We start from the raw sequence: 27,917 nt of genomic DNA, 5'->3' as shown, positions 1-27,917 counted from the left end.
TTTTAAAACGTGAATGTCTCTCTTGAAATGTATTTTGTTTTAGTGCAAGTGTTTGGTACTATATCCAACGTTTTCATCCAGCACGCTCCCAGCACATCGAGTCAAACGTCAGACATCATGCCAATCGATACGCAGTACAGGACAACTGTGACAACCTTAGTACAGTAGTATGTGAATATTTTACATTTTGAAAGTTTATTTTTGTATCCAATAAACTCTGAAACAAGAGTATTATTTTTGTAGATGTTTTATTTCACTAACTACAATACACTACATGTTACCTAACAAAAGCAATCAAATTTGTTAAATCGAATAATTACAATGCCCATGCACGTGTAATATTGAGTCAAGTGCCCATGAAATGTATAACCCAGAGTTCCATGTCAACATATGGGGGATATATTCCCTATTTTTAACATCAGTTGATAATTAATGTGGATGGAGTTTTGAAGCAATCGGTGTCAGAATGTTAATTTGGAGGCGAGGCCGGCTCTAACGACCCACTGTAAAAAATTTGAGTAAATTATGATGGTACGTTGACACATCACCGGGTTATAAAACACCGCGCGACTTCATGTACCACTCCCCCATAAAGTTTAGAAACTGGAGGCATTGCTACCACGAAATCACAGAGGTAGCGCAATCACCCAAAGACTCTCTCCAAAAACCATCGACCCCTTACGTAATGAGTAGTTTATGACGTCTTTAAATGTCAACGACCCCATACACCTTTCAGGATTAAAATCAATATATTATATGCTGACATGACCAACGTGGAATTTCTGTCAAAGGCAGTTGGAAGAATCTTGCAGACAGGAATTGAGGAGACAGATGTGTGCATGTTTGGCAAAACTTAAACGGATTACTTTGTCGCATAATAGGCGTCATCGCCTCATTGGACATACTTTACACATTTGCATCCGTATGCCTTGAAGCTCTTATCAGTTTTGCTGTAAATGGATACGTTACCAGTAGCCAGTGATTTAACTGACTTTTGTTATGTATATAGTGGATAACGTTATTGGACGTAAAAGTATATGTCCATCGACGAACAATGCGATGTTTTGTTGTCATTTTACCATGAAATATTAGTTGAACATCATATGCGTTTCAGTAGATGCAAAATTAGCAAACATTGCCAAATGGCATTACAACCTACAACTCTGCAGTGAAATGTTAATATGATAGACAAATCAATCTGACATCAACAATAATTGTAATGCTGCCGAACAAATAAAAAACACGTGACGTACAATTATCTTCAATGAATATGAAAAGTAAGATTTTATATTTTCTGTTACAAATAGGTATTGGTACAACTTGTGTGAAACATGCCTTGTATGAAATACTATGCACAAGTATAATGGGAATTTACAAGTTTACCTACTCTATATTTTAATTAGAAGACTTGGCAGATATACTACCAATACATGTAAACCCTTCAGCAATCAGTGCTTAAAGTCTCATAAAAACAATTCCATTGATTAAAAATTCCCAGAATTATTAAAAATGCCACTATGATTAAAAATCCTCCAGTACGATTAAAACCGTGTTTATAGTTGCGTCTCTAGCATGTTTCTGGTCAACAAAAAAATGAAACGAATATTTTTTACGTGAATGTTGCATATTTTTAGTTCAGACATTAACTTAAACATTGATATTCAAATCGATATCTCTATAAGGTAAACATGGTAAAGGTGCAGCCCTGCAATTTCTTGCTCACACCAATGCTTGTGAAAGGGCCTCCACTAGAGGGAGCTTTAGAAAGCCCCTCGAGAGGGTATTTTCCCAACGCTTTCACACGTGTCAGACGTCTTGGAAGAGGTCGGAGGACCGACACTTCACCCCACCACGAAACCTGTCGACCGACTGCGGTGGAGCTACTGGGTGGACAGGTGTGGGGGTGGGGGGGATTTAAGAAACATGCACAATTATTTCAACTGCTGTGCTGGGAGATCGAAATGGTGATGTCCGATAGCAAATGCAGTGCTACAAATTATGAGTGGCTGGCATTCTATGGAATAAGAAATACTAGTTGGTGGTGATGCATAAGCACATCAATAACATTGCCCTAAAGGAAAAAAAAACGTGACGTTTAAAGTAATTGGCATTGCCTCTGCTATTAAGATATTTCCTCAAAAATGTAAATGACATAATTCAATAACTCAACCTAGTCATATGCCTTTAGAAAGCTATGATGGACATGTTAGCTCTTTGCAATAACTTTGGATTTCATATTATTTGGGTCTTTCGATAAAGTCACGTAGATAGGTTCAAAGAAAATAACAAAAACATGTATTTGAACCTATCTACGTGACTTTGCCGAAAGACCCAAAGAATATGAATTCCTGCAGTCACGAAAGCTTTAAGTCAATATTTAACTTTGGATTTCTATTCATATTTAACGGGTAGTGTTATTGTATGCCTATTATATTATTTAGGTCTTTCGGTAGTCACATAGAACAAAAACATTAACAAAAAAACTACGTTTCGATCGCAACACAAGCAATCCTGATGACGATTGCTTGTGTTGCGATCGAAACGTCGTATTTTGTAAAAAAATTTGTTCTACGTGACTTTACCGAAATACCCAAATAATATTAATTCCAGCAGTCACGAAAGCTTTAAGATTGTATGCCTATTGGCCTATGGTCGTTATATTTCATATCCAAATATCTTGGTATTTTAAAGTGATTTAGTAGTAAATTACGTCAAGTTCTAAACTCTTTAATTATTATTTTTCCAATATCGTATGTTTATCCGCCATCAGTTGGCTTTAAAGGGTGGGTGGCCACTAAGGGCCCATGCTGTTTTAGCGCCACCTGCTGCCGAGCCCATCTTTCACTTACAACTGGCAGCTCCAAGAACATGCCTGCTTGGATTAACCCCAGTCACATTGATATTTCATTTGAAATGACTTCTGGATTTGAAGTCTTCGTGACTGCAAGGATCCATACCCTTTGGTTCTTTCGGTAAAGTCACGTAGGTGAAAAAATTAAATACAAAATTTAGAATAAAAATAAAAAATAAATAACTAAATTTAGTTATTTCTATTTTAACTAAATTAAATTTAGTTATTTCAATTTTTTTTATTCTTAATTTTTTTATTACATTTTATTTTTCACCTACGTGACTTTACCGAAAGAACCAAAGAGTTTGAAATATCTTTCTTCATATTGCTGTTCAGGTAAACATTATGCATGGATCATTGTTCACTTGATTTTCAACTGAATTCTAATTTCATGTTAACAGTATTTTAGTTGGTGCTTGCAATATTACACACCAAATCAATGCATCTATGCAAACCCTAATATGCATATTATATGTACCTAATTTAAGTTAGCAGTCCTGTGTATTCTTCCATACACATATTGAATGCAGTTGTAGTCCTCTTACATTGATATTTTAGTGATATTCTACTAGAACATCGGACGAAACACATTAGTGGTGCTTCCAAGTGACTCACGTGCGTGCACTTGGGCACTACACATTTGTGCAAATGTAAATATCGTCATCGGCCAGTGCTGCATTGGCTCATTAAACACAATCTTCTGGGTTTTGGATGCATGCTCTCCTGCCACGCAGATAAAATTATGTTTCATCCCAAGAAACATTTAGTTTTAACACATTACAATGCAAAACACTAAAAATACAGCACTTTTTAAAGCAACGTACTTGTCAAGAGGCTTTTATGTCATAAATTACTTTAAACTGTCTCTGTGATAGATGCAAAATAATACTGGAATCCATTTAAACACGAGTGCACATTATTACCGCTTTGATATTGAAAATAATTTCGCAGTCACTTAAAAGATGTATTTAAGTTCTGAAGAATCAAGGTAAAACGGTTGTACCTTACTGTTGATGAGCTCCAGGCAGACAATGCTCTGGTGAGAACACCTTGCCGCTGAAATGTTTAATTTTAAGGACGAAAGTAAACCTGTGTTGCCACGACAACTTGATCAAGATGGGTGCTTTTACCAGACCCCCTCACAGCTGCCACTTAGCTTACTAATCCACGTGAAGTGGCTGAATGATTTGTAATGTGAGTCATTTTCTTCACGTAAAAAAAATACCCCAGCATTGAACACATAAAAGTCATAGCACAAAGCAAAAACCTATTTGTCTCCACCGAATTTAAATTTAGGCACGAGAACATGCTTAGTGTTTGTTGCGCAACATACACAAACGCGGTGGTCAAAGCTACTGGCTTAAGACAGATTACCTCAATTGTTTGGTCATGTTACAATGTTGCGTCTCAAATGGGATTACATTTTTTTTTCATATTTCATGAAAACGGGACGTTTAATAATGTATTTTATTCATTGTTTCTGAAATAAAAACATTAACACTAAACACAACAAACGTTGTTGATAAAAAAAAAAACTTCCAGTGAAAAATCTTCAATTTGTACAAAGCAAAGAACGTCAACTTTTAACACAGATCACAGATAAGCACACAGCAACATGAAACCTTTTAAAATAAAATAATCTATATGCATAAATACATCAAATATTAAACGTTAAGCATTCAGCAAATCAAATCATATGTATTAGTGTTGTACAAATGTCTCTCGATTCATTGCTTAGGTATTTGAGAGCCTGACATTGCTAAATATTTTTTTATGTAAGTGGTGGACCCAGCTGAAGTGGGTACATCCACAAACTCCACTTTCGTGGAATGAAATGGCAAACATCACGCCAAGAATGGCACAGTTGAAAGTGGTCCATTGGCTAAGAACATTTTTTTTAAGGCTACAACATTCCCCAGCTGAGTGGCTGGTCTTAGTGTGAAGCAGACTCGCCTGATACTGAGCAATTATTTATTCAAGCCACAATTTAAGGTTTTAGAACAGCAACTAGCATGTTTGTTATAAAATAACCATTACAAATAATACCACACAAGTCACTCACTTTCTTCAATTTAGTCCCTTTAAATGCCCGTTGTCTATAAAAAGGCATGCCAATTACTTATAGTATGATGAAGCTTACATATGGTTGTAACATTAATTACAGTTAAAAAAACTAATATTCTACAACACTCTTTTATAAATACGATGTTGTTGTAACACATATCCCCAACCATCAGGGTTACACTGTATCTTTGACACACCAGTTGTCAACGTGATGGTATATTCTGGTAAATGCCTCCCTTTCATGTTTTAATAGTGAATTAAGTAAACACAAATCTACATAATGGATTTAGAATGTGTTCCCACATATAGCTTGTTTACACATACAATCCAGGTCCACAAACCACTGCTTCCGCAGTTATAGATCATTCCAGTACACTGTCCAGGTCACAGACTGCAAGTGATTGTGGGCTTGCATATAATCGTCCAAGATGACCCTTGAATGCTCTGCAACAAATACGCGCACGCGCACACACACACACACAATCGGTCCTGTTGTGCGGTGGCTTGGCACATAGCAAAGGTACAGCATGTTTTGAGATTAATCTGGCATGGGTTTCTTTCACATCACAAGGGACGTATTAACTCCACTTTGGCGACAAAAAATTAGGAGGCACACATTTCACACGGATACCAAGTGAGCAATGGATATTTGTCGCCACTTAAAAAAACTGCTTTCAATGTACCGTAATTATTGTAAAAATGTCTGTACAGCTGCATCGAATCAGCATTGGCAAAAACCGAACCAATCAATGGCATACTAAATAACATGCATCACACAGTTGTGTCGTACTACATACTGCAGTGGTATATTACTATGATAGGCTGCGTCAGCATTGGCCAAGAGCAATAAATGAAGTGGTGGCCGTCTTAAAAGTGCCTCTACCAGTCTGATTATAATAGCAGGGATTTACCATTTAACTACCTCTACAGGCCACACCTGAAGAGAATAATTTCCAATTCTCCAAACAGATCACGAAGCCACAACACTCTAGAGGTTCGGGGCACAGAGGGGGGAAGCGACATTTGAACAGCAATTCATGACATATGCTGTGTGGGTCTGCGTATTACTGTATTCATTGCACAAAGCATATTTATCTGAGGACAGCTGAAAGGCTTGGTGAATCAATTGAATGCCAGTGTGCTTTTAAAAAGGCTACAATACACACCACCATGATTAGTATAGCTGCACAGGTATGTTATCCACTTTGTAGTGATGCATTTAATTTAATTGGGGGATTATGCAGAGCCGAGTATTCCATTATAATTTAAACTATGTGGTAGAAGTATGCAAACCTTGAAGCAGAATAGACAACTATTCCCTGAAATTAATTAACATAGAAATGCTACGATTCACCATGAAGAATGATACAGAAAATATCTGTCATTATTACAAGGCCAGAGGGTTTTACTAGAAAAACTTCTGAACGAGAATAGGTCCATAAATCAGGACCCGAAATGGTTTAAATTCAGCACTCGTATGACAACACGATAGAGTATGAATAAGTCAAAAGGGTTTAACCTGGATTTAAACAAATTGATTTGATTGACTGATAACCTTAGCCATTGTTGCATTTTCCCCCTACAACCTGCATGGATGCCACCTTAACAGCATCGATCTACAGCCCTTAACAATCCACTGCTGGATGCAGGCCTCCCCAAGCCATGTCTGTCACGTGGGTTAATTGACCATACCTTACACCATGCTGGTCAATGAGAGTTGGTAAAGGGGTGTCCAGGACAGGTTCAGGTATCACTCACCACTGATGTTAGCGATGGCTGGGAATTGAACTCAGGTGGACGAATTCACAGTGCTATGCGCTCACCAGTGTGCCACCGCTCTAAACACCCCCCCCCCCAACGACCACCCTCCCACAGCATAAACAGCGTTAAATGCATTCTGACCTGTCATGAGAGGACATTCGTGGAAGTGCAGGTATTTAATTTGTGGGCAGGACTTGAGCACAGCCTCCACTGCCTTGTCTGTCAGACTCGGGCAGTGGTCCATGTGCACCTCCTAGAGGCAGAGGCACATGCAGCGATGCATAGCGCACTCTGCTCCACACCGAACACACATAAATCTCCAGCAGCTAAAAAATTATTTAACAAAAACATGTCCACTCCTCGGGAGTAATAGAGGCTTTGTAAAAAAGAAACAAGAAGAAAAAAATCCGCAACACATGCTAAATAAAATATACTGGGATGCTCATTTCTACTCAGAAAATGACTGACATTTTGTAAAAGTAGATTTTCATTTAGCAGAATCTCCTCATTGATCTGAAGGCAACCATAATCTATAAGATTTTTTGGCAAAAAAAAACAATTTCATTCCAAAAACAAGACAATAAAAATTCAAAGCATTGTTTGCATGCATAAGAAAACACTGCACAACATTAAAGTGTAATACATTTTCTATATTAATGCATCTGTTGATTACAGCTTGATTATAAAAACAAAGACTCTATTGTATGTTAATATACCACACATTGTTATAATTATCACAACTGACTACTATTATCACACCACAGCTACTATTTCCCAGATGGAATAACCTAATTATACAATGACTAAAAGCCATTGTTAATGCAGGGCTGGGTGGAAAATAAAACATGCTATTTAGGATAAAAAAAACTGATTTCAATTGCAGAATGAATCCCACAATGATCAAATTTGGTTTATGAAAAAAAAATGCATTACGTACTAAACTTAAGTGTCAGTATACAGCATCAGGTGATGTGAAACTAAAGTGAGCCATATATTAAAATGCATCACAGTGGTACACAGGATTACAAATAACATCTTAATTGAATTCCACTTTTGAAAACGAAACCCATGTTTGCTATACATTTCCGGATATGTGGCAGTCTTTTTAACAAATAGGTGTACTTGCAGAAATGTGCTGCTGCAGTTTCGGTTGCTGCTGTAGCAGCAGAATTTGGGAACGTGCTGCCCACTGGCTCAAACCATAGCACACTGTGCATATTGAGTGCACTATGTACAATCCGTCACATTCTAGCTGTGTCAGTCTAATGGACGAATGGCCATTAAGAGTTGGAAGCCCACTGCGAGACCATATTTATTTAAATTCAACGGATATTTTTGCTGCAGAGACACCCAGATGATGTATGTGTGGTAGAAAGAAGAGTATGCAATGCAGACAGCAAGTTACACATTCCTACAAGACAGAGTAGTGAGCGAGCTTATGAAAACATTCACTAAAGAAATTTGCTTCAATGAATGTGCCTGCGCTAGTTTTAATCAAAATATTTAATAAATAATCCAGCCGTTCTCAATCCACCAAAGGGTCATGGAGATTTTACCATACTTGACCACGCTGGTTAGTGTGGCTTAATAAAAGGAGGGAAAGGCAGGATTCCTTCTGATATCATTTGCCAATTATGCACATATGTTGAACTTATTTCACACCACGTGTAGCCAACGGTGCTAATCATGTTTGCCATGTTTGAGAATCGAACTCGAGTCACCAGGTTTATACCGCTGCCCACTAACAACTGATCAACCACTCCACTCCTTACACGAAAAGGCAAATATTATTTAACAACAGCAAATCGTGGCTTGGCTCTCATGTAACTGCAACGTTCTTGGGCATTAGGTTTGCAGTGTATAATGTGTGAAAGTTTGAGCATGTGCACATTGCAAAAAGCAGAACACCAATTGTTTCCCAGTTTTCTAAACCTCGGAATGTTTTGCTTTTAATCCTCAGCAAAGATTCATGACCAATTTCATGGCACGTATTATGCATAAGTAGCTCACCTCCAAGGATTTGGAACATGCCCCATTCACCAGCGCAATCACACCTTCATCTGTCACCTGTCCCGAAACATGAACATCATGTATTCACTTAGCAGCAATAAACAGCACACAAGCTGTGAAAAATCTAATCACACACGTTCATCCCCACAAGGTCGCAAAACACATTTTTTGATGACATGCACCAAAAATATTTAAAATTTATTCAAATTTTGTTGAACATGACAATGATGTTTTAAAATAAATTATTTTATATGAGATCCACTGCCGTGAGCTCCTAAATATAAAAATCTATTTTCATTGACGACAAAATTATGTATTAACATTTTAAAGACTATAGCAACAATGTCGATTAAGGAAATTAAATTGACAGATCAAATGCAAAATTGCACAAAAACAATCATATGGAATGTATATATCCCACACATATGAACTATTAATAACGAGCTATCATATCTTTGGGGGTCAATTAACAAGGCGAATGACGTCACAAAATTAGCAACAGCATGTTCAAGAACACGTCTCGAAGGGGATAAACGATAACTTTGGGAGAGTGGAGGGACGTGGCATGTGCTAAGCCGCCCTGTTTGATAAGTGCTACAATTCAGATGTGAAAGGTGTTGTCACCCTGATGTGTTTTGGCCAGTTTTCAGTGTGTTTTCCTGTCTAACTGATGGATGAGTCAACGTTCAGCCAAAGTCATGGCCAGGGTCAACAAATCTGAAAAAAGTCTAACATTAGCCAAGACCAAAGGCCACTCAGAAGTTCAATTATGTGGGAATTCAATAAAGGTTGGTAAAGTAAGATATCAAATGCAGAGCCCAAGGACAATTTGAGTGTTGAAATTATGTTAAAGAAAAATATGAAAATAGTATTATTAGAGGTTTCAGAGGGTCTGCGTTTGTGCCATTTGCTACACTGTTAAGCAAATATTCACGTACCAGAGCTCACGGGTGAAGTCTGCAGATATATGAACAATTTAAACTGGTTAAATTAGCCGCTTCATCCCTACACAGAGATGGGAAATCTATCCAAGGGTGCAAAAAATGAGATGGAAATGAATGGACAACCAACTGGCATTTATAACTCTACTGCCAACAAAGTGTCAGTGTCATTTTGGAACACCATAAATCATCTGCCAGTGTAGGTACTTGTGTGTCCTGGCAATCAGCCTTAAAAATATGCACAGACCACATATGCAATGCCAAAAACATTGGTTTTTTTAATACTCAACGGCTCATATAAATTGATTTGAAAATATACAAATATAAAATACCACTGCAGAAGTACCAAATTCAATTCCCGATGAAGGCAAGGATAACTGTCAGAATGATGATTAATATCTCAAATTTTCTGGCCTACACTAAAGTATAGTATTGTATTAGATGTGGTAAAGTGTGAATTGTATGAGCCAAATATGTAGAAAATAGAAAATGCATTAATGAAGTAGCAGTCCTCCTGCTGTGTGTGTTTCACACCTGATGACGGTTGCTTGTGTTGCGATCTAAATGTCGTGATCTATTATTTTTTCTACCTACGTGACTTTACCGAAAGAACCAAAGAGTATGGATTCCTGCAGTCATGAAAGCTTCAAATCAAGATTTAAGTAAAACTGGTTCCTCTGTTCAAAAACTGGATTTAGGTTTAAATAAAATAATTCAACAAACAGTAAAACATATTCTTGGTTCTTTCAGTAAAGTCATACCTGATGATGATTGCTTGTGTTGCAGTCGAAACGTCGTCAGAATTTTTATTGTTTTATATTTATATTATTTTATTATTTCCGTTCTACGTGACTTTACCGAAAGAACCAAGAATATTAATCCCTGCAGTCATGAAAGCTTTAAATCAAAATTTAAACAGTAAAACCTATAATTATTTAGCTTATTTATAAAGTGCATGTACAAAACTTTGCCTGTAAATGAAGTTGGTGCATTCCGTATACAGACAACAAAGAAATGGATTATCTAGCATATGTAAAGGCAGATCTATACCTTGTGTGTCAATTTACTTGCGTCTTATCAAAGCTGGGACGGAGCAGATAAGCACGCTGCTTAAACAGGTTTAGCGAAAAAAACACGTGTGTCCTTGCTATAAAGGCAAACATTTATTTGCTTTCAAGTTACCTTGTTTGTGCAAATCAGATAGTAAACACAATACATCTTATTACGTATGCATTGCATCATGTCATACGATCTGCACATTCTTATTATCTGAACCGATGGAAATGCTGCCACAAACCCTATATATTTACGGAACAAACTTTTGTTCAGTTTTCGTACACATATAAAAAAAATTCATCGCATTGCTTTAGCCCGTGCATGTGACGCAAACGTCATACCTGCGTTTTAGCAAAGTTAATGAACTGCAAGGACGAGGAGGCACGCCCCAAAGCGTGAAGAGAGGCATCGCCCAGTCGATGGCAGCCTCTCAGGTTTAGGATCCATAGCTGTGGGCAGGATGCAGCCAGCTTTATTATTGCCCGGTCGGTGAGCTCTGTGCACTGCGACAATTCCACGTCCCGCAGCAATGGGCAGCACGCTGCTAATATCTCCACTCCTGCACGTGCACGCACAAGTAAATACACAATTGCTGAGAAAAGCAGGCACAATCCCATGCACGCAACTTAATGCTGTCATTTACCATTTGGAGCAACAAACTCAAATCTAGGGTTTTCAGTTTCAGTAGCACATGCAAGTGGTTAAATGATAATTAGAAAGGTGTACTATCATAATTTGGAATGTAATAAAACACCAATTTGTTAATTAAAATTTAATTATATGATCATAATAAACACATACAATTGTGTGCATTGGAATGTAACATTTGCATTGTATGCACATTGAATGCCAATTATATGTCACTGTAAAATTTAGGCTAATGAAACAAATAATACCATACAAACAATACACTTTATTAATGAGATGGTAAAAATGTGGCAAAAATATATATTTTAAACATGCACATCTATTGTGGTGGATGTAGCACTTCCTGAGGCTGTAGGGATTATGAAAATCATTACATACAACAGATACGAATTAAAAATCATGCATTCGATGTCTCCGAAATTAAAGAAAAATGTTAAATGTACCATCAACGCATGATTACATGCTTAATAATAATGATAATTAGCATAATACTATTAATACTTTCTATATGAGCCACTATCTTGGCTCTATAATACCAACGCTGAGCTGTTTGCTGTGCCAAACATATCGTTTATCCATTTAACAGAATAAACTGATGGAGGAACTGTCACCCATGTTCAATTATAGCACCTGAATCGTGAGAACACAAGCCACTCCTGGGATTAAAACATTCCAAATGGTCCAAAGTCGACCACCAGATCAGTACAAACCCAACCATGAGTAATATGTAAATGCAATTTCAACGGTAATGTAACCATTCGTACATTAAAACTATATATATTAAGCTTAATTTGAGGTATAGTCAAAGCAGCACACATTTATATGCACAAGCACCTGTTGGAAGGCATTCCTCTAATGTTATACCACATTCAGTGGTGACAACATGAAAAAAGAAATAATGCAAGGCTTTACTGAAATTGGCCATGCTGTTGGAGAGGTTTGCGGATGGGTCAAGCACTCAACGTGAAACTGTTATTTTGGGACCACTTGAGGCATAACAAACAGCATTTCCAAACAGAATTACTTGTTTGAAGTACATTTTAAATATTGTAAATGGAGGCCCTTCAAGTGCCTCCAATCAATTTCAACACTGGCTTCCCATCACTATTTCCTTCAAATTGCATTACATTAAGCTTAGCTGCAGCCTGAATCTTAGCTTTTTCCTCTTTAGCCTGGTGGGTTAATCGTTTTTTTCTCAGACCCGTGTGTGTAGTGTGTTGACGTACATTTATTTGTAGAATAGTTAAAATTACTATTTATTTAGACGGCCGATATTCCTATTCACAAATGCTTCATCAAGGAAATGCACATTCATGTGTGGACTCCACAAATAGTTTTTTTTTGGGATCATATTTGAATGTTACCATTTTTAATAAAAAATACGAAAATAAATATTGACAGCATGTCTGTTATTCATCCACTGCTGGATGAGGTGCCCAAAAGCCTTGTAGGCCATTCGGCCATGATAGATATATGATGAACTACACTTAACCACGCAGGTCAGTGTGAGCAGTGAATGTGGGGTGAATGTAGAAAAATAGATTTTCTGCACTGCCCCCTATCGCCCAAAATGCCTATTGCACCTGGTTTAAGGGCATAATGATCACCCATCCGGACATTATTCAGGCTCAACATCTGCTTCTTGTCTGAGACCGGAGGAGATCGGTTTGGTAAAAAAAAAAAATCTAAATTGCTTTATCCGTGTACAGATATCAAAATATACAAAAGATAATACAATGCATTTGTACGAGCAATGAAATCGTTTTTTTACAGGTACACTCAAAAATATCAAATGCCAATTACAAAGGAAGCTGGGAAGACCAGTTTAAAGTGAAAAGTTACGTAATTATTTATCTATCTAAAATACATAAAGTTCAACCAAATGTAGCAAATCAGAAATTATGCTTTAGATCCATTAATTGGAAGAAGAATCTCATTAATAGCTTTTATGAGAAATATGCAATACAAAAACATTCTTTGAAAATTTCAATTAAACATAACTGTTTAGTTTTCTTAATGTGTGGCTATTACGATAACGTTCCACCTTGTATTTGACTAAAAAGAAAATAATTGGCTTTTCAAGAATGTCCTTTAATTTACATGTCTCATTCACGTGTATTGCTGCATTTATACTACAATACAACTACAGCGCTTCTATGGCAGTGCTTGCTTTTAGTAAAACCTTTTACTAAAAATAAGACTTCAAATATACCAAGGCAATCCAAGTTAGGTAAAAATATAAATGTACAAATATTGAAATCATATTAAAAAGAAAAAAAACATGCACGGTTATACATTTATTGAATAATATTACTCGGTACACGTGTACTTTTCTGTAATTTGATTAGTATTACGTATTAACTATAGGAGCCAAACAGCTATGCCTTATTAAAAACTAAAAATTTATATGACAAAGAAATATTATATATGAAATGCCTGGTACGGTTTTCTATATAAAACACAGATTTATTACATCTTATTCTAATAAAAAAAGCCTCAAAACCTGCTTCAAGCAATATAAATGTTTCAGGAAACATCTGCATAAAATATTCCTTTCCTTCAAGCTGCAATTAATTTATTTTTAAACATTCATGAACATTAAGAAATAAATGTCCTGCGCGGCAAGCAGCAAGAACACGATGGGTTCATGCATAATGGAAAACCCTGTGATTTAGCTACCAACAAACGCTGCCCGCAATTTCTGCCGATGCATTGCTATGGGGGTCAATTGTCGCGCGAGAGTGGGATAAATAAAAACCTCGCCGTTTAGAAGGTGACAATTAGCCTGCATCCAGCGCACAACCTCTGTGAGCCCTTTGTGTCTAGAGCCGCCCGTTTCTGCGTGTTTTACGCGCACCGACAGGCCGCGGCATATGGATTACAGCGCCGAGATGGCTTCCGAACGACATTCATCTTCCTTGCCATCTGCTCCCAACGACACCTCTAATTATTCCAGCGCAATCATCCTGCCACAGAGCCTCATGCAAATTACTGCTGGCGCGGTCCACAGCGACTGTGCCAACGCATGCAAATTACCGTGAATTAAAACATTACACAGCCATCAATTAACATGGCTCTTCCCCCGGTTTTGCGAAGCCCCGAAAAGGATTTGTTTTTCAAGTGCAAAAATGTACGATCTTTTCTTCCCCGCTTTCCAGTTTGTGTTTGTTTGCATGCACTCTACGTGATGTGCTACGGACTTCCCGTGCTATATTCTCTAATATAAAGTGTCCGAAAAGCATCTGCACAGAGAATGAATGACGGCTCCGCAAGATAATATCTCTAGCGGCATTAAATTTTTATGCCAGCAAGGACAAAAAGGCCTTCAAATCGGTCACCCACAATGTCTTGTAGACGCCGTTCGCCATCGATTAAGGAGAGATTGATGAGTCTAAAGAAAACCGTTTCCAGAGAAAGGAATAAAGATGGATTCTGGAGAAGAAAGACTCTCCGCCGCCAGTAAATTACGTGTCTAACAATGTTTGATGACGCACATTTCCTGGTGCCCTGGCCACAAATGAAAGCCCATCCTCAGCACACTTCTATTTGAGGCACAAGGAAGGGCAACAACACACAAGCAGCAAGGGCTTGCAGAGAGAAAGCAGATAAGAGGCAGATCGATACTCTAATTCTGCAGTGCACCCTCTGAGTTCCCTCTCAGTTCAGTCATGATTCAGGTCCAGCTTTTCAATAACTTGTGGCCCACAATGACACCTGCATTTTGCAAAAAAATGTTTCAAGCAGATATCATTGGTTGCATATGCCTACTTGTACAATTTAATCGAATATAGTAATGCTTTTGTTTTAGATGCATACAAGCAAATAGCGTTTCAGTATTGTTTTCAATCCTTATAAAAAAAAAAAACTTGTTGTCTTAATGGAGTTTTATTTTGAAATAAAGGATATGAGTGACTGAATGAACTGCTTTTCAGTATTCATATGAAAAAATAATTTTTTTTTTAATGCAATGCCTTCCAAGTAAATATAAATGTGAATGCGTCAAGACCTATCACACTTATGTTAAGATTCAATTCCACAATGATTCGAGAAATTTTCAAAACATCAAAGTATATACTGTGTAAATAGAACATTTTAAATACTGTTTGTATTTGTTTTATGTTGTTTACTCAATTGTAGAGTTTTGTTCGCTCCATTAGCCTAAAGGTAACATTTGCCTATCATTTTCGTTTCATATGCATAATTTTTTTTTTCTTGCACGCATGGTTTGATTAATCTTTCTTAGGCATAAGGAAGAATTTTCATTGAGGGATCAATACATCGCGATTTGATTACTTTTCACGTTTACCAATTCCCACGTGTCTGATGATTGGTATACAAGTCCAGCATATGGCGAGCACTGAATCAATTAAGTAGAGAATGTGTGTATGTGCTCATGTGTCCCATGTAACGCAGATAATCATCTTAGCTTAAATCATTGCACTCTCTGTCATGTGTAACCTGTTTGCCAATCATCAGGCATGTGCAGCATGACATGTAACAACTTAGTTTGCTTTTGAATGGAATCAAAATTTGGTAAACATGAAGAAGAATACCGTGGCAGGGCGGTGATGACGAGAATTTGGAAATCCGGTTTTAATGTATGGTAAACACTGCCAGTAGGGTGCGATGTTTCTCCATCACGTGACTGCAGGGGTCACTGTAAAGAGGCCCCATTAGTCCTGTCACAGCTGACATTAATTATATCATTGCCCCGAGCTAACACGTTGCTCGATGTGTTCATTTATCCCACGTTGAAATTTTACTTTAAATTTTAATTTGAAGACAGAACTTAATGGGCCGCTTAAAGCAGTGCATTATTTGCTTATACCCAAAAGCTATGTTTAAAATGTGTAGTTTGTTAATATTTAAGGGTACGTGATCTTTATATGTTTACTGTAATTACAATTTAAGTTATTTGTGATTGACATTCTTCAGTGTTTTTACTTACGAAACCTCTCTCTGATAACCTTACGTAAATATGATAAAACTGCACGCAGTAACATCTCTACGGTACAACACATTATGTACAGTGTTTTATTTATCCATGAAAGCCTTATTTATTTTCAAGACTTTTTCAGGGTAGCCCTTGCATTGGGATATTTGAACATCTCCGATTGTAAATGTTTTTCATATGGGAAAAAATCGGAGTACTTGGACAAAACCTATGCACTTATGGTGAAAACGCTCTCAGATTATCAAAGGTCCACACATTCTAGCTGCCACAGAGCCCATGTGGTTTGAAAGTTTCACTGATCAATGTGAACCACCAATATTTGCCTTAAAATCATATATTAGAGGCGTGTGCCACTAGACAACAATAACGAAAAAGTCAAATGTAAAAATCTATTATAATTGTACAACACACTTACGTACAGTAGACTACAAGTACGCATTTTATAAAAGGCAAAATTACAGCGTCATGAAAATGTAATAAGTATTGGATGTTTGATGGTCTAGAGGTCAAAGGTGTTTATGGTCAAGTTCATGATACACCAGATTCGTTCATACTGAACGGATCATTACGACATCACCAGCCAATAATCTGAAAGGTCATAAATAGAACATATTTAATTCTCCAACTTTGTGTGAGGACTTTAAAATATAGCATACAAGAGGACACTGCATGACGCACATGGTCTTTAGCCAGTTTAACGGAAAGGAAAATGTACATGGTTATGTACACTCCTAAATTGCTGATCGTTTACTCTTCCTGCTTGTAAGAAAGTATAAGGAACCCTCTTGTCTATTTATAATTGTCGAAAGTATTGTTACATTGGGTGCAATTAATGGTGGCTATTGTGCAAACAAATGCTAATCCACACCCAAACACAGATGTTCTTTCCATGAGCCTGTCCAAATGGGTTTATATTGATGGTGGTTAGTTTTACTGTTTAAAGGTAAAAAAATTACGCAAAAAACATTCCAGAATTGTATTTCTTTAATTTAATATAAACATCCACACTGGTTTTTTTTCTTCTAAAAGAACAAAACATATCACGGAAAAGTATGTTCCTTATTTTCTACATTTAATTGTGCACAAACGGTAGTGTTAAACGACTGTGCACTGATAGTCGTGACTCAGGTATCACTTAAATTATTTTTTATTTATTTGCAGTTTGCTTTATTTGCTACCAAATACAGTTAACAATAGCATGGCTATATGCAAAGCGGTACGGACAACTTAAGAAGAGCATCGATAACAACAAAATAACGGTGGCTGAAATGGGGACCTCAGACTTGCACGTGAGCAGCCGTGTCTTTCTACTAACCCTGCCACTCACGTTCAGCAGTATGCATCTGGGATGTGAAAATGCACCCCTCCCCCTTTCCCCCTCCATGAATTGATGAATTGTCACTATTCAGGGTCACGATTCAGTTCATAAATCGATTCTGTTTTTTCACTTGCGGTGCATGTAAAATTTATGGTATATATTATGAATCTGTTGAATTTAGTTTTAAAAACGTGCAGTAGAAATCATAAATAATCGGGTGATTCGACGTGTGTCTTGTAAGCATAAGAATCAATTCTAATCATGAAACGTACATTTCCAGCGCACATTAAATCCAGACATTAATATTTAATTGTAAAAAAATGCACGCAAGTTGTGAAGTTCACGTACAGCCCTTGAGTCAATCCACTGCTGGATAAGGGTCTTCCCATGCCATGCGGGTCATAAGGATTGACCGTGGTAATTGGTGAATACTGGGAGCAGATGAAGAGCAATGCAGTACAGAAGAATGGACTTTACTCCATAGCCTTTCACACCCGAATGCATTGTGGTCACCCATCCAAGCACTCCAATCTGCTAAGCTTCCCGGGATCTGATGAGATCAAGGATATAGGCATGTGTGAAGTAAAAGTATTACAATACCATTCAACTATAAAAGTTTAAATGAGCACCCATTTAAAGTTGATGCAAAGTTGGTAATGTTCTAACTCGACTCATGAAACCTCTTAAGGTTCCCACTATTTATAGTACATTACAGAAGTGCTTAGTTATTCGAATGTGCACGGAAGAAAAGTTAAATGCCAGCTGATGACAGCACACAGCAAGTGCTCCGAACTCCCCCCACTGACCGCTGTGACAGTTGACCGCATGCTGTGCACTGTTCCATTAACACCCCGCCTCCTGCGGCCCCCGCCCCGCCCCCCAACATCCCAATACCTTCCTCAACTGCATCATCAAAAGAATCCCTGCCGGACATGCTCAAATTTGCATTTGGAGCCGGCTATGCTTCCCCCGCACCCGTGCGCTCCGTGGAGCGGTAATTAGCTGCTTTTTTTTGTTCCTTCATTAGCACAGGTGGCAAATGAGGGGAAAGTCACTTCGAGGCACATTTAATGTGAAGAATGCAAGCGCGGCGCTTAACCAGTACGTGTTGTGCACTGGAAATGGCTGCGACTTAATGCAGCTCTGTGCTGGCATGGCAATACATTTATGTTTTTTGGTCACTGTAAATTGTAAGCAAGTATACATGATGCACATGCCTACAGCGCCTGAGAATAAATGCGGTACAATGCACTTTTTATTGCATTGTTCAAAAAAAACATATATTTTATTATTTAGAGTTGTTTTTAATAAATAATAATTAGCATTAAGTGGAAAACCAAAATAAGCTTTATTTTTAATCTTGCACAATCCAATATAATGGTATGATTATTTGAAACATTTCTCAGCTGTTTATATATTCCGAGCCACTGTTTGAACAACCATGACCTTATCACTGGGGCTGCAGTGATCTTATCAGAAAAACAGCCATTGCAAGGCTGCCATTCATCCAGCCGCAATTCTCACTTGCCGCCTTTGCTTAACGAAGCTCTAATTACGTGCCTTTGTCGGGTGCTGACAGGCCGTGGCCCAACGATAAAGGGCAGCCTTTGTAGAATAACCCCGCAGGGAGAAGAGGGGGCACGATGGAATATGTCGGTCATGATTTTGGTAACCCTGCGGTCTCGCCTCACCCACTTATGCCTTCCCGGCACCGAAAGGGGTCTCTCATTACCTTGTCTAATTCTGCATCCCTCACCTCGGTCCCCACTATGAATGCGGGGCGATAAGCAAAAACGCAATGTGTCCCGTGAATGAGGGTAATGGCAAATGGAGCAGAGAAAAAAGAAATAATCATTATAGCAGTAATTGAAAACATTACAATAATGGAATTGAAATGCCTTTCGAATCCAGCTTTATCCTAAAGGGAGCATTGTATTTTTTTCCTCTTTAAGAACACAATTACAAAAGAAAATGTTCTGCTTTAAATGGTTTTAATAATTATACAATAGGGATGTTAATATTGAATAATTTCTAACAGTGCTGGATGTCAAAATACAAAACGTAATATTACATTTTTTTAATTTAATATAGTTTAAATAGTAGGCCACATTTAAAAATAAAACCGTTATCCATAGCATATGTAAATTGTTATGAAAAAATCACGCGCGCACTGATTTATTTAAAAAACTCCCACGAATGTAGGAAGACAACTGCACTGAATAAATTTAACAAGTAAAAGAACTACCTCAATTGTATGTCACAGTAACCTTTACAAAACTAGTGATTTGTTCTAAGTGGCAATTTGCATATTTATTGCAATCAGCAGAGAAACACAAAAGGTTATTTGTAAATTAAACCATTTCCAGCATCGGGTCACCTATCACCAACAGACAAGAACAAAACAGAACATCCCTCATCCTAACCTGCATTATTGACAATCTGCCTTCAAACATTTTCCAATTCGGATACTTTTAGAACTAAGGACCACAAACAGATTACAATGCCACATGACGGAACACATGACAATAGGCTAAAGCGCAAGTGGCTTAATACAAGCTTATTGTTTCTGGCTACTCAAAATGCAAATTTTATTCAGGTTCTGCTAAGGCATCTTTTTGGTTTAAACAAATGTTAAGTCGTGTCGAGTGGGCTTTGATTAACCAGTTCACCTCTGTGATGGTAGACAAGGCAGCATGAGTGCTCCTCTGTTATGCGCATACACAATGAACGCGCTTTTCATTTATTTATTGGCCCATTGTTGCACTGCCCTTTGATTCTGCGGTATACCCATGCTTATTCTTAAAACATCGGTTGCATGGAATAAGGCATTGACATTTCATCAGAAATTAATGATAATCAGCAATTCATCAGGGCTACGCACAGAGAATTCTGCAAGAAGTCATGCAATGGACAAGCACTGGGACTTGCCCTATTGATTTAAGCTCTGTACAACATGGCATTTTATCTGAATTTCATTGCATTTTCTAATGAGAAGTCTTTGCGAGTGACTGAATTGTTATTATACTTTTTCACCAGTATCAATCACAGCCAGGCAATTTTTCCCCCCTGGTACAAATTACTTCATTATGCGTGTATTTTACTGCAAAGCAAGTTCATTATTGGATACTTAATAAGCAAAATATAGTGTGATATTTCCTGCATACCTTTCATTGAATAAGCTATTTGAAAAATGCTGTTGAAATTTTGTACTGGATGTTTCGATAATAAAATACCTTACCGACACATTTGCAGTTAAGAGTTTAAGGCCAGTATCAATCACTAATGGATTGTGGTATATTCCTTGTTTTTATCAATCAAAAATAAAAAAATATGAATGCACAATATTGTCTATGTGTGTAAAGTTTTGCTGGCTGCCTTCCTGAATGGCTGGCTGGCGTGCGGGCGGGAAGTGCACATGCGCAGTGGCGACATTGCCATGCACATTTGTCTGGTGACATCACCCACATCCAGTTGAGTTGAGCTGGGTTTGTGCGTGCTGACATCACCCTCCACCCCAGCCATGTATCCAGTGTAAATGCAGCGCTAGTGTACAATAACATGGGTTTGGTCTTCTTTTGTGCTATCAATGGAATTACATTATTGTATCCTTATCCTACACGCAACATTCACACACTTTGTACATGTACAATATGAAAAGTATTTTAAGCTACGAAACTCGAATATATACTATATCAAGCATCTGCCTATTTTAATTCAATAATATTTTGTGAATGTTGTGCAATCTATATACCTTCGGATGTGACATTGGTGTTGTTCAGTATTAATACGAGAAGGAGCTTGCATGAAGTCAGCTGCCTCAGGCACTCATCCGTGATTCTGCACCGAGAGAAGTTCAACTTTTTCACCTGAGGGTTCACAAACTGCCACAACAGACCCCACCGATAGATATGGTCAAGGCACAAGTTTCATTCACACCCTTTACATGCTGTCTGCATGGAACATACTTAAAGGCACAATCTACTGCGTGCAATCACACTGTTTGTAAAATAAAATAGGCAAACATATGTTCAGTGGTTTGCATACTGTCGGCAACATATCACGAAGATTCATCAGAAAGAAGTCATTAGACTTTCATATATGTATGTTGAACTTCTTTCGCACCATACGTAGCCAACCGTCCTAATCAGGTGTGGGGGAAGGACAACAAACTAAAAACAAAAATCTCTTTTAAAGAAATTAGTTTTGAATCTATTTTTAAGAGTGCATATTCTCTAGTGGCTCCCTAATATCGGAAGGCACAGCATTCCAGACGGCCAGAAAAGTGCATCCAAAAATGCACGATGCAGTGACTGTATTCATTCGATTGCTAGCCAATAGTCACTGCGATGATGACCAGAGTTTGTGTGATGGTTTATGTTCCTTGACGAGATCAGCAAGTTATTGTTGTTCATTTATACTTGAGATGTTGCTGAAATGTAAGTGTGTACATGAACGACCTGTTTATTTGTCAGTCCACTGCTGAATGAGTGCCACCCTACTATGTCTTGCAGACCATGAAGGGTACATGGCTACATTACACCACAATGCCCAGTAGAAATCTATTTTTGTACACGATCCTTGCCCATCAAAGCACTATCCAGGCTCAAACCTGCTTAGCTTCGAGGTTTGATGGGATCAGGCACATTCCAGGTGATTTGGTCAAAGCATAACTATTAGCATCGTTTTCCAAATTTAGGCGCACTGTAGTATTATAACTTTCAAGCTGCATCTAAAACAGGGGTGGGGAACCTTTTTCTGCCAAGTGCCATTTGGATATTTATAACATCATTCCATACAAAAGTATCAACTTAAAAATTAGCCTGTTATATTTGGTCAAACATTTAATTAACTCACCCCTAATGTGATGGCTGGAACTGCTTCTCTTTGGTGAGGCATGTGATGTTAGCTGGTATTGATGATGTTGCTACTCGCAACTGTTTTTCCAGGTTTGCTCCTAGATTTATTGAATTTCGAGTCCCGCCTGCGGTTGCCTTGGCAGGGCTAGACCAAATTATTTCGTGGGCCTTATATGGCCCGCGGGCCGGACATTCCCCACCCCTGATCTAGAATCATATAAAGTAGCAATAGACTTAGTATAAAACAACGTGTCTCTACATGCGATCAACAATTTTAGCATATCAGTGAGTCGTTAGAGTCTATGCATACTCATACTGTACCACTTAACATCACCATCACCAGTAATTGGTGTCTTCTTGGATACTGCATAATTAATATAATCTGCATTTTTGCACTTCGTCAGAGCCATTTCCCTCCAATGGTATATTGATGTAGTTCATCCTTAAATGATTTGATATGTACTGTCAGCAATGATGTTACATTATGCCTAACATGTCAGAAAGGACTTAATTCAATTAAATGTTAACATCCTCTAAGATACTTGAGTGTCTGTGTGCTCAAATGTTAAGTGTGTAATGGCAATATGCCAGCATTGCCCGGCTGCCCACAATTTTCTTTTTTGTTGTTCATGCTTGCTAATATTCACAAACATTATTTTGCCAGTGTGAAGTATTCAAATCTCTGCATCTTTGGAAAGAGCCGCAACAATGTTTGGTGAATGTGCATGGAAATCCCCAGTATAGCATTACATCGCAGATATGCAGCAGTCAAAGGGATATTTTTCGCACAAATGATGCTCTGCTATATAATACGGTTATGGCTGCTCTATTTGTTGCACATGCAGATCTAAATTCAAACGTGTGCAGCTCAGATTTACGTTTCTGCTTGTCACATTGAATAACAACCACAGCCGTGTAAACAGTCATGGTCTTTGTAATTTATTGGAAAAACCCCTCCATGACTTATATGTGAAATTACACAAACCTACTTGTGCAATACAGCATTTTTTTCCCTTAAGCAATTGGTGTCAATCAACAAATAACAACTGAACCAATTCTCCCATTCTTAACTAAAAATTCTCAACTTAGCATAGTGGAGCAGTAAAGGGCTGTAACCCTTAGCATAAAATAAGACATTCTCTCCATTCCCCTTTATTTGAGGTGTAAAATTGTGTCAACTGCGCAAGTTTATAAATGACATACAACTGCACTGTGGGCTAATGTGAATGGGTATGTGGGGAAAAAAAACGAAATCAAATCAGCAAAAGACAAATTCACTTTAACCCTATTTGATGATGCATTGGAAATGTTAACACGTTGTATATTCTCAAAGTCGCAATACTGTTCTTACTAAAATGATCAGAAAACACACCTTGCCGATGTTCTGGTCAGTGATCTCTCCTTGCTTGACCAGCAGGTAGAGGAGTTTGGTTTTGAGGTTGTGCGGCAACTGCTCCACGTCCCCGGAGTAGCGTGGAAATGCACGCGCCACAATCTGCAAACTCCTGCGAAACAACGTCGAGGTCAGTTTGTATGAATGTCTTCACGGCTTGTTGCATCTCGACATATTTTTTTGTTTAGTTTGTTGTCCTTCCACCGCACCTCCGATTAGCACGGTTGACTGCATACGGTGTGAAAAAAGTTCAACATATATGCCGAATACTGTACGTTATGGAACGCCTTTCACTGGTACCTCCCATAATACACTGTTTAAAGTAAACCATGTAGATTTATGCAGTTTATTCTAGTCACACTATTTTAGCAATGTCGCCTGGAGCTATAACAATGAGTTATGGATACCCGGGGCAACAACGAAAATTGCATTCAAATAAAGAGCAATTCTAGTTTTCCTAACATTATTTATGGACAGCACATAAAAAACTAAATAAAAGATGTACGCTTCATGTTATATATTTTGTATGCACTAGCGTGAAAAAAATAGAAAGTGATAATGTATAAAAGGTATTGTAAACTGAATTTTAATACTTATTTAATATTTGACAGTTGTAATAAAAACATGTATTCACAAGACCACTTCGCTAATATTAATATGGAATTTTCAAAGCTTTTTTAAAAAGAATGTTCGATTGTATGTGTAATTACACTCAATCACAAATCTTATATTGAGCATTAAACAAAAAATGTCAGCACATATTAGTGCATGCCTGTAAAATCTAAAATAGTACATCTATAAAAATGTAATGAGGGTGAATGGCAACTAGGATTTTTGAAGCTCAAGCCATGGTTTGATGTTTAACCACATCCGAATTTGCATGAGCTTCACGGAGTACAAAATTACGAAGCATCACTTGCATTATGCTTCCAGCTACATTCCTCCAGAGGCCAATTAGTCCCAGAACATTAATTAATCAACAGTGCCATTAGATGGAGTGCAAGACATTGTAGTTAACACTTTATCACTTCATGTATATCAAACTGCCGAAAGGAAATAATTGGCATATTTACGATGATACTAAGGGAAATCAAAAAAGTTTTGATGACAAAATAAAAAGTCACATCAGCAAAGGTGCACTTATTTTAAAGGTAATTATTCTATGTACAAATGGCATAAGTCCAATGTGTTCAGGTGTATACAGGCATACATCTTATAGCGATTCCTCTTATAGCTATGTTTCGTTATAACGCTCTTTGTCCTCGAGGGAAGTTCCTTCGAGGATCAGCCCATATATGAAAGTAGGCATGGCGTTGCCCCTAAGGGCGTGTCTTGGCCCATATATGGACTTATGGAACCTGAATCGGTGATTATCGATTAATTGAGGGTTAATCGCTGCATCAATCATTGGTGATCCATGGATCGAGTAATCCCATTGGTTAGGACTTTATAGCTTCCCAGGGAATGTGTGTACGGAAGACGGTGGTTTATCCGATGCAAGCTCTGACCGAATGCACTGGTGAGTACATATCCTATTGTATTTTTTTCATGTAATCATTAAACGTTATTTAATTTATGAAATGCTTTAATACATTTATCATGTCTACAGTATCATTATTAAGGCTATTACTGATACCCCAATGAAGCTCATATACAGGTAAAAGAAAATAGCGGTCGGTAATGCATCTCCATTGTAACCATGTTATAATGTTGTCCAATAGCGCTGTTTCTTATAGCCCTCCATTTACCAAGAATGCACCCCGAAAGCTATACGAGGTATGCCTGTATATTTTTCCTATAACCTATAACCACTACAATTAATGTTTCCATATTCACAAAAATACAATTTACTTCATGTGCAAGGTGCTGAATGAATATGTTATTGTGTATGTATAAGCATTTCTGTACACAAATACATGCATGCATTAACTTTACAGCTCTGGATTACCAGGTCTTTCTTACCAAATCATACATATTGGAACATATATATCCAAGTCAAGCTGAACTCATCTCCTTTGTGGTGCTGAGATAGTGTTATACATTCCAGATTTGCCCTTGATTGTATACCTTTGAATGTTGAAGCGCTTACATTGCGTTGCTATATTTGTTGTTATTGTGTATATTGTTAGTTGTTGTTATGTATGATAACGATCTGATATCTCGTATAAGGTACTTAGTGGGTCTCTCTTACAAAGCAGCCTATGACTGAATATTATTCACCTGCGTCATGAAATAATACTGAACTGAACCGAATATTTATATGAATCTATCGATAGAACAATCGCTTTTTTGAGAATAGGATTTTTCCCCTTTTTTCAGGCAACAAAAAAAACACCTTTTACAAGGAATAATAACTGCATTAACCACAATACTTGCGGTCAAAATGCAAACAAAAAACATCCTCTGACAATATATGCATTGTCTTTTGGAGTCCTCTGGTCTAACACCGTTTTGAGACAAGGCTAAAAAAAAACTGTGGTGTGGACCAATCAGTTTCAAAGACAATGCATATATTTTCAGAGGATGTTTTTTGTTCGCATTTTGACCACAAGTATTGCGGTTAATGCAGACATGATTCCTTGTAGAAGGTTTTTTTTTGCCAGAAAAAGGGGAAAAACCTATTCTAATATTTTGGTACCGGCAAAGGAGGTCCCATGATGTACGGGTAATCGCTATTTTATTTTCACTTAGTGTAACTGATTTATCAACTTTTGACAGATGATGGACTGGTCAACTCCTTCATGGGATTTAAACTCACGATCTTGCCAATGTGAATTGGGTGCTCTTACCATTGCCACCATGTTAAATATCCTATCTGAGAAACACTGGTATAAAAAACATGTCTATTAAAATACATACAAATGATCGTGGACAAGAAATTCCCGAATGCAAATTGAAGCACCGGATTTAAATTATGTTCTGGAAGAGTTAGAAAGCTTATATGCCACCAACAGTCAAGTCTATGCTTATAACAAGGCATAATCTGTAATATATCTCTTTTTTTATTTGGGTCCCAAAATTATGGCAGAGAGGTGTACTAGTTTTACACTTGACAAAGGGTCTGCCTAACGTTCTTAATTGCTTTAAGTCTCACGTTTAACACTTACAAATATACAATTCCCATCATCAGTGAACCAAGTAATTAGTGTCCCGTGAAGAATTATGTCAAAGCCAATAGAAGGCGCCACTAACACTTACTACACTGTACTATATATTACACAATATATTATAAATACAACCAGCCACATGACATTGAATTAGATTTAAATGTTAACTGTTTATTTTTGCCCGTAATTAGTATTTTTTTCTGTGTGGCAATGCTGAAGCATAATTTTCATTGTGACAGGCTGTGATCACTTCATGTGTTGAATTTACTGGGTGCAAAGACCACCCTGACAATCTGGAGGTTGTCCAAGAGAATCATGTTGAGTTTTTTGTGCATGAGAAGCAAGTAAATTTCATTTCAATTTCTCTATTTGGGCTCCTCCATGTCAATTTTATTGACGACTCAATTTTGAAAAAGGCGTTCATTACAGTTATCTTAATTTTCATGCTGGCTGGAAACTACAGTATTCAGATGTTCTCCTATCTCGCATGTATCCCCATATGCCACCTTTACTCAGCTTCAGCTCAGATGTGCATATTTTACTTACACTGAAGTCACACATTATGATGATATAGTTTACTTTGTCATTATTTATAAGTATCTTAATTTTTTCATATATTTAGTCATGGCTATGATAGATTTAGTCATGTTGGTGCTTATATTTAAATTATCTTTAACTTACAGTGATTCAAGATCCTTATTGTTAGCTGGGCAAATCTCACTGTGAATATTATTGAATTTTAAAACTCTATGCTTGATTTCCGGAGACTAAAATCCCACTCCTCAGATAAAAAAAAAACCCGTTTCACTATTAAAATGTATGGCATTCTCTGCTGTCCTCATCTCACTGAGTTCAAATATGTCCCAATTTACGTCTCTTAGTTCCGTCTCCATTCATATAATATTTGATTTGCCAAAATATGCGTGTTTTATGTAACAACGGTCAAATCCAGCAGCCA

At 37.4% G+C, this 27,917-nt stretch overlaps 1 protein-coding gene across 2 annotated transcripts in view; it reads right to left on the bottom strand.

The window, feature by feature from the left end:
- Positions 1–231: 231 nt before the first annotated feature.
- The window catches only part of LOC144723015 (protein AMN1 homolog), a 29,843-nt gene continuing 2,157 nt past the window's right edge, over positions 232–27,917 (bottom strand). The window contains exons 2-7 of one of the 2 annotated variants that reach the window (XR_013586127.1): positions 23,832–23,964; positions 21,355–21,484; positions 11,025–11,242; positions 8,687–8,743; positions 6,818–6,967; positions 232–5,359 (exon numbers count right to left, since the gene is read on the bottom strand). Coding sequence is in view for 1 of the 2 variants with exons in the window: in XM_078601515.1 (XP_078457641.1) it covers positions 5,271–5,359; positions 6,818–6,929; positions 8,687–8,743; positions 11,025–11,242; positions 21,355–21,484; positions 23,832–23,964 (739 nt within the window). In the remaining variant the exon portion in view is untranslated. The remainder of the gene's footprint in view (positions 5,360–6,817; positions 6,968–8,686; positions 8,744–11,024; positions 11,243–21,354; positions 21,485–23,831; positions 23,965–27,917) is intronic. The other variant, XM_078601515.1, reaches the window with a different exon arrangement.

The sequence above is a fragment of the Lampetra planeri genome, chromosome 16 (assembly GCF_965212315.1).
Source record: "Lampetra planeri chromosome 16, kcLamPlan1.2.h2, whole genome shotgun sequence".
Lineage (NCBI taxonomy): Eukaryota > Metazoa > Chordata > Hyperoartia > Petromyzontiformes > Petromyzontidae > Lampetra > Lampetra planeri.
This window is presented reverse-complemented; position numbering and strand designations above follow the sequence as displayed.